Raw genomic sequence first — 23,555 nt, forward strand, 5'->3', positions numbered from 1 at the left:
GGATGCGGCTTTCTCCATGGTGGTTAAACTTGGCAGTTCTTTGCAAAAATAGAAAATCCCAAAATCCCAGGAAAAACAATCCATCAAAAGTATGTGTTCGCGTTTTGGTCTGCACTCACTAGTAGTGTTCACCAATCACTGTACAAGAGTCACAAATGCAAGTCCAGAATCCTCACCGCTGAACACCAATGTTAGATTTGGGGGTCTCTAGTTGGAAGAGGTAGGTACCTTTGACCAAGTAGGGACCCTTGCGTCTAGTCAGGGTAAGGGCGGTACACTCCAAAAATAAACCCTGCTCACCCCCTTGGTAGCTTGGCACAAGCAGACAGGCTTATCTCAGAGGCAGTGTGTAAAGCATTTGTGAACACATACAGTAACCCTGTGACAACACTACAGATGGACACCACACAAGTTTTAGTATAAAAATCTGTATTTTTATACAGACTTAACACAAGATCACAAATGACAAAAATTCACAATACTGTACTTTTAAAAATGGTAGAAATAGCTTGAGTTCAATGTACCTTAGGATGCGTAACACTATACAATGAAAGTGTTGCAGGGAAGGTGATGCGTCGGGTCCCTACTGATGCGTAGGGGATGCGTCGGTTCTTCTCTGCGAGGGAAGGTGATGCGTTGGTTTCTTACTGCGCTTCCGTGGCGGTGCGACCCTCAACACCGTGATGCGATGAAGATCCGGTGCAGTGAAACAAAGATGACGTCGTCTTCTTGATGCGACACGATCCGTGCACGACCGACAGCATTGCGGCGACTCCACGATACTTCTGAGCCGCAACAGGCCCTGCCACACGCTTCCCGGTGATGCAGCGGCATCTGATGCCACGTTGATCCTCTTCTCCGGTGATGTGAGGCGCTTCGGCGATGATGCGACAGCTGCAGTGGCGGCGACACGCTTCTCCGTTGATGCGACGGCATCTGATGCGATGTCGATCCTCTTCTCCGGCGATGCGATGACCGCAGCTGCGGCGGAAACACGCTTCTTCTTCGTGAGTCGCTCTTCCAGCTCCTTGCGACACACAGTCCCTCAGAAAGCCCAGCACAGCAACAGGCGCTTCCAAAAGACTCTTGGGGAGCTGGTTGGTGAAGTCTGTTGTCCCTGAGACTTCAGCAGGAGGTAAGCTCTTTCTCAAGCCCTTGGAGATCCTTCACAAGTTGATGAAAGTACACACAAGTTCCACTCTCCTTCCTTTGGCAGTTAGGCAACCACTGCAGGCCAATCCCCCAAGCAGCACTTCAGCTTAGGGATAGTCTCTCCTCAGTCTCTCTGGTTCCTCTCCTCAGCAAAGGTTTCTTCTTGTTTCCCAAAAGTGATCTAAGGTTCTGGGGTCTGGGTCCCCCTTTTTATACACAGATTATCTTTGTTCTCTGAAGGCAGAGAGGCCTTAGTCAAGTCCAAAACAGTTCTGGTCAGTCCTGGAGCACTTTGTTGACAAGACTCCTTCTTTCCTTTCACAGTGTAGGCCAGGGACATCAGACGCACCACAGGAGGTGGAGCCAGCATTGTGGAGGGAAGGCACAGCCCTATTCAGGTCCCAGGTGCAACTCCTCCCACCCATCTACATGCAGATCTCTCCATTCAGCCCTGTGCTGACTCGCCCTGTCTCCTGGAAACCCACAGCCCCTGTCACTCAAACTCCAGACAAGGAATACACAACCTAGCAGAGGCAGGCTTGGATGGTTAGACAGAAAATAAGTACTTTCTAAAAGTGGTATTTTCAAACACAGAATGTTAAAACCAACTTCACTAAAAGATGTATTTTATCATTCTGAGTTCAGGCATACTAAACTCGGATTTCTACCTAGTTCCCTGAGTCAGTTAGGATTAAAAAATGTAATAATCAAACTGCCCATTCTGGCCTATGGGGACCAGGTAGCCTTGCAATAGTGAAACCCGAAAATGGATGTAATTCACTATTAGGACATGCCACCCACACCAGGGCAGGCCCTACCTTTTACCTACAATGCACCCTGCCCTTGGGCCTTTCATAGGGGTGACTAATATGCAGAAAAGGGAAGGTTTAGGGACTGGCAAGTGGGTGCACTTGCCCAGTCAGCATGGCAGTACCAGACTGCACACAGGTTCTGCAATGGCAGACCTGAGACACACTTTACCGGCTGCTTCTGTGGGTGGCACAACCAGTGCTGCAAGCCCACCAGCAGCATTTGATTTACAAGTCCTGGGCACACTCACTGCACTGTACTACTGTCTGACCAATAAATCAAATAATCCATTCATGGAGTCACTAGTCCATACATCATTTTTCCCTAGGGAGCACCCATACCGTGGCACTGAATAGCAGTGTCACAGTGCCAAAAGCATGTAACGCCAGCAAAAACACATGAGGCAACAGCAAAAAATGGAAGGGAGACCCACGCCAAGGTGCCAGGTCTAACAGTGATGCTTCTCAGCAAGACCCATTTGAGCTGACTCCAGATTGGAGCATCCAGAACAGAGACACGATGAAGCACAAGGTTTCTGCACCTGACTGTCAGCAGCCTATCTGAAACGGTGATGGATAAAAGGACAGGTCTGACGTAGAAACTTCCTCACCTAGCACAACAGAAACAGCATCTCACACCCCTCACCTGGCACTCAGGAAAGATGAATCTGCAGGCCCCTTACCAAGAAAAGGATAGCTCTGCTTCATTCTACTCACTACAGTGTCTGGCAGTCGATCCTCCAGCCACAGGAATGCAGGCAGTAAAGCTGTCCTCATCCTCTATCTTATTCCAGAACAATCGCATCTAAAGTAGATTCCACTGGATTCAGTTCTAAGGCCCACTTACACACAGAGCCCTACTACTGCACATGTGCTACACACACATGCTCTGACATACACACAGAATTCTAGTGCAAGGTTTTGAGCATAAATGTAACAGCAGAATTTTAGAATTTGAGAGGCCAGTAGACACTTGATGACGCAGATAAAATGGTCTGATCACATATCAATCTCAAAACATGGTGGGCTTCCATCACTGGGACAGCATACCTCTGCCTAAAATGATTGGCATTCTTGGTGCACCCCTTCCGGTGACCGGACAGGTCTAGGAACTTGCAAGGTCAATGACTTGCCCTGTTCTCATGCTTAGATTAGTGTGACGCTACAACAAAAATAAAAGTTGGATACCAAATGAACATGCAGTCAGGCATCCGGAGCAGGGAACATGCCTACATACAATGCAGCGGACATTCCTGTCCCAGCACTATTCATCTGTCCATTCAAGCACCCATCCAGATCCAGCCTCTCACACACCCTTACCATTGATTTCTAAGCTCTCAATCCATCAGTCTAGCCTCTCAACCACAAACCCATCCATCCTGTTGTCCACCTATTTACCTAAAAAATAATAACAGAAATAGAATTATTAAACATTTTCAGGATAAATGGAAATAGTGGAATGCTATGTTAAACAGACCCTTAAAAGACTCTTAAAATTCCAACTTCCGCATTTGACCAATTTGTGTAATCCTAGTCAAATATTTTATTTCACCATGCCTCCTTTGTCTTCATTATCCCATATGAGAGTGTCTTCAAATACTTGAGTTCAGGGCGCGCAGTGCACAAAACCGTCTGTTTGATTTAATAGACTGTTTTGTTGCTCTATGCATATTTAGAACCTAGACTACCTAAAGACTGCACTTGACAACTGAATTTCCTTTCAGTTCACTAATGAATTGTTGGGATGGTAGGCATTAATGTTTTGAGGTTCATGGTTAACAATGATTGTTTTTAATAAATGCATCTCAATGAAGTAATGTTCTTAGGAGAAATTCTTGCACGTGTTTAAAGCACTAGACTTTTTGTATTACTATATTTTTTCCTGATGTATGTTTAGAGGCTCTTGGAGCCAAGCCAGACCCTTATCTCACTCTTCTTGTCAATTTGTTGGTTGTACCACCTCTGGCCAGTTGTCACTCTAATTAATGGAGTCATTTGAAGTTTCATGGTGACAAGGTTTTAGTATTTTTGAGAGATACTCGAAGGGTGTTTGTTACCAGCTGAGTTCTTTAGTGTGTCCTTTTAATGGACTCTTAATACAGTTTTATGACACACTACTGAAAATATATATTTTGAAAGCACTAGTTTTCCTTAAAAATTAAGGGGGTCATTAGGATGGCGGGTGGATTGCCACCGCTGACTCGGCGGTGGCGATCCATCCGCCATCCCAAATTGATTTACCCCGCCATATTATTATTTTCCGCCGGTCTGCAATCGTTCCAATTGCCGGCCGGGCGGAGCTGGGGCACAATATGGTGGCGGTGCCTAGAAGGCATTGCCATCCATATTATGATGCCTGGTTTCAAAGGCCTTTCTATGGTGGGAAAGGCTGTCGGATGTGCTGTGGGGGCCCGCTGCGAGGGGTGGAGGGTGAGAGTCAACTTGGGGATACCCATGGTACCCCCCTGCATTCCCATGCACAAGGTGGCAGGCACCGCACGGTGCCTGCCACATTGTGCATGAGAATGCACATCATGTCAATTTGGCATTGCGGCGGTGCTGTTGTAAGCAGTGTCAAATATGCATAATGCGACCGCCAGGGTGGCAGTCGCATCCTAATCAGCAGTGTTGGATGGCCGCACGTCTGTCGGCCGGTCCCAGCACTCCGAGGATGGCTGGCGGGCTGAAGTCCTAATGGGCCCCTAAATCTTTTTGCACATTCTGTGTAATCTTATATTATACAGTGTGTAATTGTAATACAATTTTAAAATGATGTCAGACATACTTCCAGTGCTTTCAGTTGCAGGCCGGGACTTGGTAGCACTGTAAATGCACCAGATTATCCCAACTGTGCAAACTACAATCCAATTCTGTGGCTCATACACAGACCGCTGCAGTGATCACATTAACCAGATGCGCTTTCAAAATCTAAAAGAGCTCACATTTCATTTATGGTGTGTGCTTTATATTCTAAATGCAATTACCTGAAGGTGAATGTCCAACAATACAGTTACAGAATATTTTTTTTTTCTTTTTAGCCAAGTCTACACCCCATTGTACTCTGGATCACAGGCTCCATACTTTTTTAATGCACTTCAATTGCTGACACTGACATGTGCGTCTCAGTGAGTGTGTAATGTGATGGTTGACTCGGATGGCTTATGAATGAATCCTGACTTTTGTGCAGAGATCAAATACGAGTCTCGGCAGGGGCATAACACAGGCCCCCACAGCCCCTGCTCTGCGGGGGCCCCCAAGCTCCACGTTCCTTGCAGGGAGGCCCCCTCAAGTTTCGTTATGCCACTGAGTCTCGGCTTCAGGGTCTTTTCAATTAATTCCTCTGAGTTTTCTCTCTCTTGCTCGGGGTAATAGCTAATGAGGAATAATAAGCTCCAGTCCCCAAAACTGAGTGCTGGTGCCCTCGCGGGCAACCACTGGTTCAAATTAAGCACTGACTGTGGCAGCTCATGACACTGCTCATCGACAAGGTGTATAATTATGGAAAAAATGGCGTCTTTAAGAGAGAACTAACAGACGTCTCCCGGAGAAACAGATGATCCGTGAAAATAACAGGTGATCACCCTACAAATGTATGTGGGCCGGATGTGAGCACACTTGCAGCCCTTTGCAAAGCCACTCTTACATTTACATGGGACATGATAAAAGGTGCATATACTGTGAAAGTAAAACAGAGAAGCATTTTAAGTGGTTCCTTATCGGTTTTGTACACCGAAATGGACTCGTCTGTAGCGGTCGCAAATCAGTCTTTACTTTGCTCCAATGGAAGCAGTGCTGCCCGAATTGCCAGGCAGGGTCTTCCCTGAACCGGAAAACAAGCAACTGAGGACCGGTTTCACACTAGTTGGGTATAATCAGCCAGGTATTAGAGTTGATGAGCCTATGTCAAGACTGATTTGCAAATGGCTGGGTCCAAACTGAGATGGCATGATGAACAAAATAACGATGGACTGGGATGTGGCCAGAGTAATTATAAGTGACTGAAGTCTATAAAAATGTGATGATAAAATGCCTGAAGTAATCTCAATGTGTCTCCCTACGTGGGACGCGTATACCTTGACGTGGGTCCTGTGCGCAGTAAGCCACTGGAACCAAGGTATATGTGACTGAAGTTCCCTAAAAAGGAAGAAACCAGTCCAGGGTTGCTTGTGTTATGGCTCAGGGAGGACCAGGCTTGGCATTTTGGTCTGGCTGTTCCCATTGGAGCAGGGTCAAGACTGATGTGCACATGGCTGGGGGCAAACTAAGGTTGCGTGGTGTGCAAATTTATGATGGACTGGGATGCGGCCAGAGTAAATACCAGTGGCTGAGATTAATTTAAGCATTCCATCCATCACTTTTTCGTACACTTATGTACACGGCATATGAGATGAATATAAATTCCTGTATTTACTTCCCATTTTTCGGAGCGCATTCTCCATGTACTGACTTCTCCTTCGGTTTCTTTCGCTGTAATTATGAACTGTCTCTTTGGTTAACAGGATCTGTCAGTAAAATTTATAACCTAATTTATTAGGGGACAATAACTAGAAGAGTGGCACTATCTCGATATCTGCAGCAGGCAGTCCCAGTCACAATTGTTTACATTAACAAATTAATCTAAATTGTTGATTTGAGCAAAAAAATGTAACTACTACATTCCATTACAGGTCTTGCTCTCACTCAAGACGTTGCAGGAGCAACCTTTATGGCAGCGGGTAGTTCTGCTCCTGAATTGGTTACCGCATTTTTAGGTAATTTTTCATCTATTTTCCCATGTATGTGTATTGCATTATTCCACAAGTGTTGAAATTTTTTTTCTAAATGTTGTTTTACTTTTTATAGGGGTTTTCGTAACAAAGGGAGATATTGGAGTCAGCACTATTGTTGGCTCTGCAGTTTACAACCTTCTTGGCATCTGTGCAGCATGTGGTTTACTAACTACTACGGTAAGTAGCAGGATTTTATACTTGCGCCTAAAGGGACAATTTTCAACCAATTTCAATTGGTAAATTACTTTAATTTTTAAAAAAACAACTTTATTTCAACAAGATTATTTTCAGTATCCTAAACATTTACAATAAATGTATCAAATTTCCCAATGCCAACAACAATATAATGTTCATGTACACTCCATATCGATAACCTTTTCAAAATGAAATGGATTTTAAAGAACAAAATAAAGTAAGGGAAAGAGAAATCACTAGGATAATAAAAAATAATGGGGAAATTGCATCATAATGTAGAATTGTGCATTTAAAATGAACATGCTGATGTCAACGCAAACCTTTTATCTTCAAGCACAGTAAACGTGGATCAATCTCTCCAAATGTTACTAAAGCTAATGAGTAATTCCTCTGAAAAGGATGAGTCATCCAGAAATGTTTTGAGGCTTGGAACTTGGGTGGGAACTTGAAACAAATGTGGACTGGAAAATTAAGAAAGATAGGGGGTAGGAGAATCTGACGTTTGTAAGGAATTCAGCGGAAAATGAGCAGCTGCACTGGAAGTAGTGCCGAATTATGTTGGCAGAAGAGAATATGTTTTTGATTAATAGAGTGAAGCTTAATGACCTGTGAACTGAAGGCCTGTGAGGATATGAATTAAGAATAGGAAAGATTTTGTGAAAAGGATGTAGGACACATGGGGCTGTTGGAAAGTTTTCGGATAAATAGAAGATTTGGAGAGGGATTAGGATAGTGGTTGCCACTTTACAAAAATGGCAAGATACTCCCACATATCACAAAACATAAAGTTGGGGACATGGTCAATAGAGGCAAAGGAGCACGGGGTGAGATATTGCAAGCTGAATGAGAAAGAGAGGAAGTTGGAGGAGCATTGTGGGCATGTGTTGTGCTCAAGACTACAGAGATTCAGCACATTGTTTGTGTGGGATTCAATATTGAGGGGTAAAGAGGCAACTGAGAACAAATGTGGGGGTGAATAGAAGGCACATAACATATAGAGGTTGCTATAAGACACAGGGTCGTTTGGGATGTTTATGTTGTAGCTAGGCAAGAGAGAGAATTGTATATGAGACTTCAGATAGGTATTAGTAATGCATAGTTCAGAGAATGAATAGTGTAAACTGTGAGTCCAAGAAAGAAGTGACCACTGCACGATGGGTGGTAGACTTCAATGTTCACAAAGTGACTTCATATTCATTAAAAGACAAAATAAGAATACTATGGGCTAGTGAATAGATTACAAAAATATATAGAGGAATGGCGGAATTTACAGGAAATCACAAAGTTATGTTGTAGCAGTGGGTCTAGGAAAATGGATGGCATTGTGAATGGATCTGTGTCAATACTATTTAAAAAAATTCAAACAACTCTCATATATTATGGAAAACCCTCTAAGACCTAAACAATTAAACGCTATACAAGCTCTCTAAAGGAGAACCTGGTCATATATTGTATTATTTATTGCCACTAAAGCAACTTGTACATTCTCAAAGAAATTTTTGGACAGTGCGTAATTATCTTCTGTAATGTACTGTCATTAGAAGTTAACTAACTTAATAGTGCTTAATTTTGATGTCAAAAATAATACACATTTAATTGTATTAAACTGTTTTTAGACTACTCTACTATGATGAGTGCACCAACACAGGTGAGTTAGTAAAGGCTCAGGGAGAATGTGAACACAAGACCGGGTGGTTGTTGATCGGTGAACGAAAAAATGAGGGAAGGGAAGATTAGTTATTAAGGGTTTGGAGGTGAAGGGGAGATGGCTAGAAAAATAGTGATAACATGAAAAGAAAAGGCTCAAGGACGGTATGTTTATTATAAAGCGTGGTACAAGAACCAGTAGAGGGAGGCTATGGTACACAATGGCTTTGGGTAAGGTTGTGAGACAAATGAATATTGGTTTTGGGAGACACTGGAAATTAGAAGAAACCTCAGTGAGACACTTAGTTTGTGTGGTGTAACTGTCATTCAGAGAAGAACAGCAAGTGAATGGAATATATATAAGGGGAGGAATAGCATAGTAACAAAAAATTAAGTTTACCTCCCTCGCACCCGCCTAAAATACAAATTTGATAGCATAGCTCCTACGTTGTAATTTTGGTTGCTATGAGGAGACTGATATAGTGTTTGGTTGCATGTATTTCTGATCAAGAAAGCATAAGTAAACACTGGTGCAATACACTCTATGTAGAATTTCATATAGGATCCTGTCCCACGGGATATGCGAATGGAACATCTGGTATATAGCAAAGATTCCCCTTTTTCAGCTGCCATACATCCTTTTTTAGGAAGACATTTGTTTATCTTGTGGCTACATGTTTAACGGAACAGTCTTTTACCAACAACTCTTGACATCCCTTTCAGCAAACACCCTGTATGATTGCTCTATATTTATTAGGACTGGGCCATGTGAAGAAGACTGCCCCAATTCCTACAGCTGCGACGTTACTTGGATCCGTAAATAGAACATTATTTACAAATAAAGATTTGTTTCCTGAGAGTGTCACATTTGGGAGGCCTAACCTTGAGTTAAAAGCTGCAGAATGTTAAATCTATGAACTCTACAAAGAAGAGGTAGTGGGAGAATTCTGTGTCGATGGTGCAATTAATTCAACAAAGTTCATGAGATACAAAATGGTATAACAGACCAGTGTAGGAGCTGGATTTCACCCCAAGGTCAAAAATCTATACCAGATAGTTAAACGGTGCTAATTCTAGGCATCTTACCTTGTGGGCTGTAAGGTCTGTTTAGGGTGAGTTATTTAATATTTGAACACAGAGTTTTTTCCTGTCAAAGTGTTCATTTGACATGTTGCTCGCCGGTTCAAACGCTGTAGGAGTCTGGCATCTGTGTTGTAGGGGTCAGAACACATAAACTGGGGACTGGACAGCAGTGCCCCTAAATTCAGAGTTAAATCTTCAGAAATACCAGTCATAAAGAAATGAGTGACCACACAAAAGAGGCACTTTCTCACATCTCCTGAACATGTAGTAATTCGGTTCTTCTGGAGCACAAGCTCTAATTGTGAGGTGAACTGACACTTTAGTATGAGCAGTGTGCTTGGGTCACCTACTTTGATCATTGACCCATGTTTAGTGCCCCTCCTTTGAACACATGGTAAAAAGCAGTTTCTATTGCATATGCTCCATTATTGTTTTGTGATGTTGGGGAACATGCAGCGAATTCTTGTTTCCAGTTCTGTGCGCCAGTTTGAGTACATTCGTTGCTACTGAATTTAGCCAGAGCTACGTGAGTCTGAACCAAAGACAGCCACTTATCACAAAAGGAAGACTTGTGTAAAGATTAAATAAGTGAGTACATAGGTAAGTGAGCAGCAGTGGCAGCAGGAGAGAATAGCCTCCTGCTACCAACATGATTGTAACAGTCCATGCACTCACCTGTTTCTCACCATTTATCCAACCATTAATTCCCCGCACATATGTGCACTGTAGGATCCATTCACCAAGGCATTCAATCACGCATTCATACATTCATCTACCCATTGACTCATTTTCACATTCGCCCATTCAATAATACACAAAATCACGCAACAAATGGTAGTCAATGAAGAGCTAGTATTACAAGAAATGTGAGGCCTACTGGCTTTGCCAATGCTTGTTTGTAAAGGTGATTCTCCTTTGCATGGTGGGGTCTTAAAATAAACAGAGTGGTATCATTATTGGTGGATGAGATCAGTGAAAAGCAAAGACAGAAATATGTGTATATGCAGACATCCAGCTATTTTAACTCATGAACGTCCAAGTCTGATGCCTCTTATGGCGTAGTTGTGTAATGGCACTATTTCCTCGATAGAAGACATTATTAGGATAAGATATTAATTTAAGAAATGCACTCACCTGCAGTCCCTAACAAATCATTCAACCTACACAGACTGTTTCTGATAAAGGCTGAGGTGCACACTTCACTGAATTTCCTGGCTGTATCTGGCCTGGATGCTGAAAGATTTCAATGCCTGGACTGAGAATTTGCGATCTAGGATATTATGGCTTTGGCACATTAGTGAAGCAGTGAATGGCATTTCCATGTACAAATCCATTACATGTGGTGATACAAATATACTTCCATGAGTGGAAGTTACATCAGTGAAACAATGAAGGTTGCTGTCTATCCCCACTTCTAGTTAAGTTGGTTAAGAGTGTAGTGGTGTGTTGGATGCTCATGTACTTTGGTGATGGCAGATTTCCTCTTGCAAACTGTAGGAAATTGCCATCTTTTGCGTGATGTACACCCAGATGTATACCCTATCCGATTTTTCTGACTGTGGAACTCTAAGCATTTTACATCTGCTATCCAGAAGTAAAGTCTCTGTGCTCTCCTTTTGGCCTTTTCACAAGGTTAAATTTGTATACTCCTTCTTGGCATATTTAACTTGCCTATAAAATAAGTTCCTAGCATATGATACAAAGTGTACCCAGGGCCTGGAAGTTAAATGAAAGTTGTGCGCTATTTGTGCAAACCACTACTGTGGCACATGACTTTAAGGCCTACAATTTATAGCCTAACCTGGTACATTCACAGGCTCTACACAAAGGAAGAAGGGTTTCACCATTTTCGATTTTAGAAGTGAGGAGCAGTGTGGGTTTTTTGCTATAGGGCAGCCAGTAATTGCTGCAAAAGTGGGTAATGTTACACCTGGGAACTTTTATTCTATTGGTTAGGGAGAGGCCAGGGTAGCCCCCGCCCCATCCACAGTAGTTGGCCTAGCATAAATGTGACTCTCCCCAGCACACTTTTCAACACACTACTGGACTAGAGTAAGATCAGAAGAACACTGAACCTGCTGTCTGCAACCTGAGAGGAGCTGTGGAGTATTTGCTTTGCTCCATCTTGTACCCAGGCCAAAGACATGGACTGTGAGGGTCATAGGGCTGACCTCTTCAAGCTACAGGGATACAACAAGTTACAAGAGGCCTTTCCTGCGACAGCCCATCTGACCAGTTCCAACTGGACTGGCCCAGATGTTGGCCTCTGCTGGAATGATCCCCAGGGAATGTTCCTGAGGTCCTGGAACCCTTCGCTGTGTCAGACTGAACTTCTCCTTCAACCTCTGAAAACCAAGGGACTTAGAAACATTTTCAACTTCAAGATCTCCAAGGACCAGGACCAACTTGCCAAGCTGATCCACCCAAGGTGTGTTGCGGCTGGGCTGAAGATTTGTGTGTCTCCCGCTCAGAGCTTCTGCACTGCAGCAAATTCATTTTGGTGTGATCTCAATGAGAAAGTATCTAGCCTCATGGAGCTCTCTTCGGCTACAACCTGCAGCCTTGCTATGTTGAAGGCTTCCGAGCTCCAAAAAGTGACTAAATTCAAACATTGAAATCTTGACCAGGTGAATGCCCCAAACGTATCTGGACGGCGACCGTTCAAAACAACTTCACTGGGCACAATATTCAAATTTCTCCTGCTCTGAGCACTTTCCGTAAAACTCAACAGCCTCACCGGGACCGCATCCAATTGCTATGTAACCTCATGGAGTCCTCTTAAGCTAAAGCCTACTGTCTTTCTTGACCCATTGAAGATTTTGTTCCAGAGGTAAAACCTCTGACACAGTCAAACCTGGTCTCTGTCTCCGACTCATGTTCGATCGCAGTGGGCCCCAAATTGAGCCTAGGTCCTGGTCTAGCATGACCAGTTGACTGCAGTTGGCCCTAAACATTTTTTGCTGCTACTTTTATTTAAAACTTTAGAAAATCATATTTCCAGTTCCCCTTATTGAAGTTTTATTTATTTTTAGTGTCACTTTATTTATTAAAATGTAATCTAATTTTCTAACTTGGTTTGGGATTCTTATTGTATTGTGTTTTGACTTTATTACTGTTTTGGTACTGCATTAAGGCTTTACACATTGCCCTAAATTATGCATGCTTGCTCCGTGCCATGGTACCAGGAGATCGACCTCAGGTTAATTTAGTGACTTTGAGGATTTACCCTGACAAGGATTGTGATGATTACTTGAGGTGGTTGGTCACCTCCCTCAACTAATAACCCAATTTATTACACAAACAAATGCATATCATATCATTTTGAGTTTGATCTTCTAATATATTAGAGACTGGTAGTGTAACTATACACATGTGTTAAAACAAAGTTAAGGGATTTAGTTCTGTATCTAGATTACATGGAAACTGGCAAAAGTCTACACTGTTCCTATTCAAAGAGCTATAACAGGGCTCTATAGTCTCCTCTAAACCAGCGCTCACATATTGACTTGATGCCATTGCCTTCTCAAAATAATTCATATCCCAAAAAAATCAAACATTCTTCTCATTCTAATCTAATCAAAAATGAATTCTCTTCAAATAAGGTCTTGATCCCGAGACAATAAAATGGAGGATAAAACAAATCTTGGCTCGCTCAAAATCAGGTGTGATCACCTATTCCACGCCATTCTTATCTATACTTAATGAGATTACTTATCCTGAAGATGAGAAAAGCAAGAATTTTCTGAACAGACCCTAAAATCTATTCAAGTGGTGCTCTGTCAGGTCTCTCCATCAACAGACTGATGTACTAAACGTCAATATGTCCTCCTGTCCAAAATTTATCAAATCAGTTACTCTGGTTGCTTCCTTTTGCATCCATTCCGTTCTGCAACTTTACCATCTACAATGCCGCTATCCATGCTGTCTTCTCTTCTCTCGTCTGCCTTCCATGGCAAAATGGATGCAACTCTGGAAGTGTCCAAAAATGGCCTGAAACTAAACCTATTCAGAGGCAAAATCATATGTCTCTGCAAATTGAGGTTTTCCCCCTGTCGCAAATATAACCCCTCCCTTCACCTGAAAGTTTCCATCTTACGATCATTTATAGGTCTCTCTCGTCTTATTACAATTCTAGCACCATCATTGCTCTCAAATTCATATTTTTAGTAGCAATTCCTCCTTCCAATCCTTTTAGCCTGTGTTTACTCAAACCGTACATAATTTACCACAGTTGCCATATTGGAAACTCTGACTCTTGTATTGAAATGGCTGATGCATCCACATCTTCCTTAAACGATCCTCAGATTTTGACATTGTGAATCACAAAATCCTCTTCACACACCTGTGCTTAGTTGCAGGGATTTCTTCCATGATCTGTATTATCACTTGTTCTTCAAGTCTGTTGCATGCAAATATGCTAAGACCCATTCTTGCTCTTTGGGCACGTATCCCACGGATCCATTCTCTCTGCAGCACCTTTTGCTGTTTATATGCATCTTTTTTTTACCTTATTTTGGCCTGCAGAGACTGCTTTCAGACACTGCTGTACATCGGCCTTTATCCTATGATCCAACAGTCACATGTTGTGTCTACTCTATTTCCTTTGAAAATGGATGAACAAAATGGATTCTACCTTAATGTTGATAAGCCACAGTTCCTATAGGTCGCGTACCTAAATACACTCCTAAATGTGTGGGCTGACTTAACTGGTCTCTGGCTTCTCCCGTCTAAAACCCATTAGGTCATCTCCCTTTCAAGACTCACATCAGTATTTTTATTTTCTGTGGAAATTTCATACTACCATAGTTTGCAATCTAACACTTCTGTCTTGGCCAGACCTCCGGACAGAACCCGTAACATTCATTGTGACAGAACTGGTTTACCACAACTCCATTTAATGTAGCGTCAAGTCCACTCTTTTAGGTGAACTCCAGGTGCTTCAAAACTCAACAGCTGTACTAACCGATTACTGCGGCCATAACCAAAGAACCTTGAATCCCTACATTAGCTTCAAACTGTGAGATGTCACTGCAGTACACGTGCACTTATGCATAAACAGTGCACAATGCTTCTGAAACTGCTGCACTTTCGAAAATTAACTTGATCACTCGTCCTACGTTCGAAAACTCATCCATGGTGGGTTGGGGCATAATTTCACTGAGGGCAGCAACGTTCTAGATTTGTTTACCTCAACATCGCAGCCACACTCCTGGCTTTTCCTCTTTCAAGAAACCCACTTTTGCCTAAATCTCTTTATCGGGAATACACCACTCGCCCATTGCCTTATGAATTTTGGGATATGTTGTACTTAAATCAAAATCCAACTGAAGTACATTACACATCCTGGAATCGGGGCGTAAATCAAGTGCATTATCAATCTATACAACCTTTTGTAGAACCACATGTTTTAAGAATGTGAGATGAATTTAAGCCCACCCAGAGCACAAATTACATCTGTACCAAAAGACCTAATACTTTGAAAGTGTGTAGTCACCCTCCCAAACCATGTGCCACGATTGGTTCCGCACGTTCTTAATAAGAGGAAGTATTCCTTTCTGTGGTATGCTTATTCTCTTTTCAGACTTCTAATGTTATCTTTTTCACAGGTTGGATGTGGCCAAGATGGCAGCCATGGAGGACACAATCTAAGTAGCTCCAAGCCAGCCTGAAAAACTGCCTGCAATTATCCTACCTCTCTTGCCAGCCTTCATGAGTGTAACACTTTTCAGGCTCTGGAGAGGCACCGTAGTCCCCTAAATACATTGAAGCTGAGGCGGGGACTCAATTCCTGCTGCTGTGACGGAACCGTGCAACAGCGACCTAATACAACTGGGAATCCCCGGTCTTGCGTGACCCAACATCCACTGCCTGAGACATTGCGGTCGGTACTGCCAGAGTTTAGGGGTAGGGACCCACCTACACAATCAAGGAATCATGGTGAGGTCTCCGTCCCTGTGGTTACTTAGCCCGACACACGAACCACTAACACGCCATCGTCCACAGGAACACCATCAACATCATGACCAACACCGAAGGCACACTCTCCGACGCCGAACACCTGCACTTCCAGATTCACACCGACCCCAAGACCACTCTTAGAGGAACGCTCATCTACAGACCTCCGGGCCCGCGCACACAATTCAGCGAAACCATCGCCGACTTCATCAGCCCGCACGCCCTAGCCTCACCAGAATGCATCCTCCTAGGGGATCTGAACTTCCACCTTGAGAAAAACAGCGACAACAACACCGCCACCCTGCTCGCCAACCTCGCCAACCTCGGACTCAAGCAACTGGTGAACACCCCCACCCATCTGGCGGGCCACACGCTAGACACCATCTTCTCTGCCAGCAACCACGTCTCCTTCAGCCACTCCACCGGACTACACTGGACTGACCACAGATGCATCCACTTCACCTTCAAAAAGAATACATCCCTACCACCGCACGCAACAGACCCCCTGCAGATGCTGGAGCAAAATCGCCCCAGACCAGCTCCTCTCATCGCTGAGCTAGAACCCGCCAGCTGACACCAACAACGCAGCCCACAACCTCACACAGTGGATCACCCACTGCGCCGACGACCTTGCCCCCCTGAAGAACCCCCCAGGCAAGACCAGCAACAGGAAAACCTCATGGTTCACAGACGCCCTCAAAGAATCAAAGAAATCCTGCCTAACCCTCGAAAAAACCTGGCGCCACGAACGAACGACAGAAAACATGGCAGCCCTCAAGAACGCCACCCGCGAACACCACCAGCTGATCTGCTCCACCAAAAGGTGGTCATTCAAAGAGCGGCTAGACAACACCCACAACAGCAAGGAACTCTTCAGCATTGTCAAAGAGCTCTCCAACCCCAGTGCCAGCAACAACGACATCACACCGTCACAAGACCTCTGCAACTCCCTCGCCACGTACTTCCACCGCAAGATCGCAGACATGCACGACAGCTTCGGGACCCAGACTACACCTCGAGTCATCGAACCAACGACCCCGACCACCAAACTCAGCGCCTGGACTCCCATCAGCATTGAAGACACCACCAACGCCATGAACTCTATCCACTCTGGCTCCCCCTCTGACCCATGCCCCCCATCACATCTTCAACAAAGCTGACACCATCATCGCACCCCATCTCCGGAACGTCATAAACAACTCCTTCACGTCCGCCACCTTCCCTGAGAGTTGGAAGCACGCAGAAATTAACGCCCTTCTGAAGAAACCCACAGCGGACCCCAAAGACCTCAAGAACTTCCGCCCCATCTCTCTTCTTCCCTTCCCGGCTAAAGTCACCGAGAAGACCGTCAACAAACAGCTGCCCGCTTTCCTCGAGGCAAACAACTCGCTCGACCCATCCTAGTCCGGATTCCGTGCCAACCACAGCACCGAGACCGCCCTCATCGCAGCCACCAACGACATCAGGACCCTGATGGACAACGGGGAAACTACCGCTCTCATCCTCCTAGACCTCTCGGCAGCCTTCGATACCGTATGCCATCGCACCCTAACAACCCGCCTCTTCAACACTGGGATCCAAGGAAAGGCCCTGGATTGGATCTCCTCGTTCCTCTCTGACAGAACCCAGAGAGTCCGCCTCCCTCCCTTCCGCTCAGCAGCCACCGAGATCATCTGCGGCGTACCCCAAGGCTCCTCGCTCAGGCCAACCCTCTTCAATATCTACATGAGCCCCCTCGCCGCCATCGCACACAAACACAACATCAACATCATCTCCTACACTGACGACACCCAGCTGATACTCTCCCTCACCAAAGACCCAGCCACCGCCAAAACCAACCTCCAGGAAGGAATGAAGGACGTCGCAGAATGGATGAAACTCAGCCGCCTGAAGCTGAATTCAGACAAGACGGAGGTCCTCATCCTCAGACAATCCCCATCCACCTGGGACGACTCCTAGTGGCCCACAGCACTGGGCTCCGCGCCAACACCATCGGACCACGCACGCAACCTGGGATTCATCCTGGACTCCTCGCTCACGATGACCAAACAAGTCAACGCCGTCTCGTCCTCTTGCTTCAACACCCTGCGCATGCTCCGAAAAATCTTCAGGTGGATCCCCACCGAAACCAGGAAGACAGTCACCCAGGCCCTCATCACCAGCCGCCTGGACTACGGAAACGGGCAATATGATAGTGAATTTCTAAAAATCTTATCTGCGGACCCATACTTAGCCTGAAGGTCGCTGTGGATGGGAGCTCTCTCTGACTCCCACCAACTACATACGAGTGCACACGTCACTCCCCCTGGCACGAGTGGCTGGGGGGGACCACTCAGCAAATCGGCGTGTTTGTCTGGTTCCCCACGTGGCTGGATTTACGCCGCTTTGCTCAATTGGTTTCACCAATCCCCCACATCCAACCTCACACTTACAAGTCGTGGTAGATCTCAATATGGAACCCATGTTGGCTAATCATTTCCAGTACGTGGAGAGAGGCTTCTGGCTGTTGGGTGGGGTGCCCTCAGCTGCCCTGTCAGCCCCCACAAATATCCTACAGTCTGAGGAGTGGAAGCATAGACTGCACGGAGAGATATCACTTCCTGCATGGTGCCATAGGCCTACACGAGTGGAGTGTAGGGAAAAGACAGGCCACAGGAAGTGGTGCTGCAGACAAAAATCGATAAATATATTCTGCAGGGTGCACCCCCATGTACGGACTTGCCACAGGACCCCATGTTGAAAATTGATATTCTATGAATGGACCCCACCGGAGCTCAGATCCTTGTTACCATTAATGCCTTTAGTGCGGCAGTGCAAGCAAAAGTAGAAGCTGTATCCTTGGACGTAGGCCTGTTGAGAGTGGACCTCCGGGCAGTGGCGGAGCGCTCCATTGTCACAGAGGAAACTGTCACTGAGTATCAGTATTGATAACTGCGTTCTCAGACCTCTCAGCAAAGAATGCAATCCGAGAGTGCAGCGCAGAAGCTTGCTCCGGGAGAGGTACTCTGCGATTCGTCAGTTTCCCGGAGGGTAATGAGGGAAGAACCCCTCAGTAGTTCTGAGAAAAGTGGGTTAAAGACCTATTGCCAGAGGCCTCCCTGTCTTCTTTGTTTATAATCGAACGAGCTCACCGGTCATTGACCCTGAGCCATCTTGCTGGTGCTGCACCCCATACTCTTATAGCAAAAATCCTAAATTACAGCGACCGCAACTGTATCCTCTAAGAGGTCCAGCGGGTGGGAGACCCCACCTTTGAAAATCATGCAATACGCATATTCCCAGATTACACTTGGCTGATCCAACAACAGAGAATGTCCTTCACTAGTGTAAAACAGAAGCTGAGAGCAATGCATTTGCAATATATGCTGCTCTGCCCAGCTAAGCTAAAAGTAATGCACAATGGCTGTTCTCTTTTCTTCCCTACCCCGAAGCAGTGTGGGACTGGTTGACAGTACCAGGTTGAGGGGCAACCTTTTTGATTTCCAGAAACAGTTACTCCATCCCGGGGCACGCAGCGCTCACGCAGGTCTAGAAGGTGCCGACAATACAATAAACAATCGTCCCTCTGTTCTCAGAGAGTAGTGCTACGGCAGGATGGATCTCTGGAACTGGAGCGATCCACCTTGGACAGAGAGGATGGACGGTTATCTCACATTTATCCGTCACGAATGCAAATTTAGCGAGAGGAAGCCAAAGCACTGGTGGAGGTGGTGACTGCCTCAAATTCGGACCTCCAGTACCAGAGTTGTTGTAGAAGATATGCCACAAATAGACTCCCTGACCTGCGGGGCCCTCATCCCCAGCATTTACGTGGACACAGATGGGGCTAGAACAGGCACGAGGGTTGAAAAGTGAGTGCGCCGATGGCAGACTGTGGGTATATATGGAATACATGCATTACGAGTGACCGGGTGTTTCTGTAGTGATGCGGGAGAGGCACTGAGCAGCTGCACGGATGGCGGACTCTAGCACGGCGCTACCCGGTGCCATGCTGGGGACTCTCCTCTACCCAGTATTGTACTGACTCTGGTTGACTGTAGTGTGTTTGCGGGTTATGTGGAACGGGTGAGATCGGACCTGCCTCTCATCTTAGTGTTTAACAGTTGAGTATGATCTGTTAGAATCAGATTTTTCAGTAGGAGTTTGGGGTTGGGCACATGATTGGGGAGGCGCAATTTGTTCCTGCAGTTTTTACCCTGGGGTTAGAAGGGATCGGTTATTATTATGTTCTTGTTGGCAGCACTGGCAGAGCATAGACGACGGAATTGTACAATATAGCAGTTTAAAATTGTAACCTGGAACGTACGGGGCCTGAATTCCTTCATTAAGAGATATAGAGTTCACACTTACCCTCGCAGACATGGCATAAATATAGCAATGCTGCAGGAAACACACTTCACAGATTCAGAGGTCGCAAAACTCCATAAAAAATGGAGGGGCCATATGTTCTCCACAACTTTCTTCACATATTCCCAAAGGGTAGTTACATGTGTAGCCCCACAGATACCATTTAAGATTCTTAGTAGCGAGGCTGATGTAGAGGGAGGTCTGTCCTGACGCATGCAGATGTGCATAGTAAGGAGAACTGCCTGTTGAATATTTATGCTTCCAACATTGATGGCAGTGATTTTTTTCCTACGTTCAGAGGCCCTTCTTCTACCCTGTGTGAGCACAACAGTGGTGTCGGCTGGGGGCTTTAAGTGCGTCTTGGATAGCTTCTTGGATAAACATCCCCTCCAGGGCACTCTCTAAACCAAACATGACAGACACTCTGTGGGGTCATGGACCGGCTAGGATATGTGGACGTGTGGCGCACGATGCACCCAAGGGGCAGGGGATATACCTGTTACACCTCCGCACATATGGTTTTTAGTAGATTGGACCGATTATTACTTTTGGGTGAGGCTGCGGTGATGGTATTGCGCACATAGATGCTGGGACAATACCTCTCAGACCATGCCCTGTGCTCCTGGAATGGGGGCCCCAGTGACACCGCCCTAGAGTCCCACTGTGGAGATTACAGCCAGACACACTAAAAGATGACGTATTCAGAGAGGAACTAAGGGAGGTGATGAAAACCTACTTTGGCAATAACTGGGGATCCACAAGTAGAAGGGGGACAGAATGGGAAACCTTAAAGATTGTGACACATGGGGAATGCTGCTCCAGAGTGGGTGGACTAAGAGAACAATTGGAGAGGGACCGGACCAAGGCGTAAAACGCTGTATTTGGATTGCAGTAAGTTAAACCTGACTGGGTTGCATGGGGAGGGACACTGCTGCATGCCCAACTCAGAGTGGGAGAAAAAAGGGACAGATTAGACTGCATAGTGTGACGCGCATACCGCCAACTGCTTCACCGGGAGGGGGACTAATCGGGTTGCTTGTTAGCATGTTTGCTTAAGCGCGAGCGTTCTCTCCCATTCATTCTCACACTCTGTCAACCATATGGTAGTCACGTATCCATACAACATGGTATTAACTCCCTATTACATGCTCCCCTATCCTCGGTATACAAAGAAAAGACTGGTGGCTCCAGACGTCCTGGATTGTTTTCTGGATGACCTCACAATTCCTAACCTCACTGATAGCCAACATGAGGGACCTAACCCAGAGATTCAGCTAGAGGACCTGAAGGAACCAGTGGCCGACATGGCCCACTGTAATTCCCGGGCCCGGGTGGTATACCGGTGGAATTCTTCCAGATCTATGCAGATCTCCTGCTTACTCACCTTCTGGAGACAATGCAGGAGGGAGACCTACCACAAACCATGAGAGAGGCCTAGATTGTAATGCTCCCTAAACCACGTAGGAACCCATACACGCTAGGCTTATATTGGCTGTTATCTATATTGGGCTAAAGCACTGGCAATGCGTCTGAATAAGGTAATAGCACATCTGGTCCACACAGATCAGTGGGGTTTCATGCCAGGCCGCGGCACACATACAAATATACAAAGGCTATCCCGCATCTTACATGCCAAAGCAAATATGGACATCCGTACTGCTGCTTTAGACATCAAAAAAGCCTTGGAATGGGAATACCTCTGGGAGGTACTGACCAGAATGGGCATCGGCCAGGAATATATTCCCTGGGTGCAGCTTCTGTATAACCTACCGACTGCTAGGGTATGCAATGGCGGGGTAATTTCTGAACTTCTCTCTATCGGACAGGGAACGAGGCAAGGCTGCCTGTTGTTCCCACTCCTATTCGCCCTTGAGATTGAGCCTCTGACAATCTGACTACGAAGGGACACAATTAGTTGGGACATCAAGGTGGGTGGCCAGGTACATGTTGTATCCTTATATGCGGATGATGCCATGCTGTATCTCGCTCACCCAGAGGAGGAAATGCCCACTCTTCTGGAAATCTTGTCCGGATTTGGCACAGTGTCAGGACTGAAAGTCAATAATCAGAATTCCGTCCTAATCCCACTTGCTACAATAATAACTACAGAGGTGGCTGACCTCCCCACAGCGGAGTTACGATGGGAGTGTGACTATTTCCGCTACCTAGGAATCCAGGTGACACACTCAGCCAATATGCAATATGTATTGAATAAGGGGGCAATAATCATGGGTTTACGGTCATTCATTCTTATTTGGAATCTCCTCCCTCTCTCCATCATGGGTCGAGTGGCCTTGGCCCGGATGGTGCACCTACCATCCTGCTTGTATGCTCTGCAGAATTCCTTCTGAATTATACCCAGATCCGTCTTTAAGACACTTAATAAGCTCATGCTATCGTTGGTTTGGGCTGGAAAGTGCTGCAGGGTAAAATTGGAGACTCTAAAATTGGATATGGAATAGGGGAGTCTGGGCCTCCCGGACCTACATCTTTACTATCTCACTGCTCTTATCCAATATGCAGCACTCTGGTGTGAGGAGGGCCCCAATGTAGAGAAGGACCTCCTGGCAGATGGACGATGGGAGAACAGTCTACCTGGATATCTCATGATGGGGAAATGTGCCTTTTAATGAGCACACCGGTGCAGGGGTCACCCTTCTGTCCACGGGTCCTTAGACCAACAAAATAGGGATTGGCACTGAAGCTGGAATTCAAATAGCAAGTTTATTAATCACTCATGAGTGGGACTACGTCCACACAGCACTCTCGTGCTGCCTGAGGTAGTGCATTGAAGTCACAGAACACAGGCCTTATATACAGCTTTTTCTGCTCTGGTAAGCATGTGGATACAAATAGAAGGTACATGCCTACACAGGAATAGTTACAGACGAACATGGGCAGATGGGAGATCACTTACTCAGCAAAGTGGGAGGGGGAGCAGGAGTGCTTGTGTAAGCAGTAAGAGATTTCAGACAGTTGAGTCTGAGACCAGGTGTTCTGACAGCTACAAACTCTTAGCATGCATATTGCTTTTAGCCGGGTTAGGAAGTCAACTAAAATAGACAGCACATGCAGGGAAAAAAGACGAGCTGCAGAGGATGGGAGAATTACAAAGCCAACAAAATGGATGCCATACCCAAGATGGCTTCAGCTTATGCTAACGGAAATTATTCCAGATTTCCACAATGATGGGATCCTGAACTCCACTGGAGTATCTTTTGGTGGTTCAACAAGTCACTGGGTCTGGGAACATCCGGTCATATTGGTTCTGCGGAAGCCGCCATTTGCACGAACGCTACCATTGCAATGGCGGAGCAGCTTTTGCCATGTTCGATATGTGATGCACTTGACAGGGTGGTCTGAGGGAGGGTGCATCACTGCTGGTGACCTATGCTGTAACGGATCCTTTCTCTCATTTGCTGAAGCACAGGAATGCTTTGGGATTCCGATGGGGCATTTTTTACAATATGCAAAAATCTCACGCACATCACGGGAGCTTTGAACTTCCTTCCCCGAGGAACGTAAAGTCCCACACCTTGTTGGTGATTCTTGACCCAGACACCTATAGGGGGTTGATCTCTCACTTATACTGAGCACT

At 45.6% G+C, this 23,555-nt stretch overlaps 1 protein-coding gene across 3 annotated transcripts in view; it reads left to right on the forward strand.

The window, feature by feature from the left end:
* The window catches only part of SLC24A5 (solute carrier family 24 member 5), a 197,753-nt gene that overhangs the window by 64,407 nt on the left and 109,791 nt on the right, over positions 1–23,555 (forward strand). For all 3 annotated transcript variants that reach the window (XM_085644202.1, XM_085644204.1, XM_085644203.1), the window contains exons 3-4: positions 6,629–6,712; positions 6,804–6,907. In XM_085644202.1, coding sequence (XP_085500328.1) covers positions 6,629–6,712; positions 6,804–6,907 — 188 coding nt within the window. The remainder of the gene's footprint in view (positions 1–6,628; positions 6,713–6,803; positions 6,908–23,555) is intronic.

The sequence above is a fragment of the Triturus cristatus genome, chromosome 3_1 (assembly GCF_964204655.1).
Source record: "Triturus cristatus chromosome 3_1, aTriCri1.1, whole genome shotgun sequence".
NCBI classification, from domain to species: domain Eukaryota; kingdom Metazoa; phylum Chordata; class Amphibia; order Caudata; family Salamandridae; genus Triturus; species Triturus cristatus.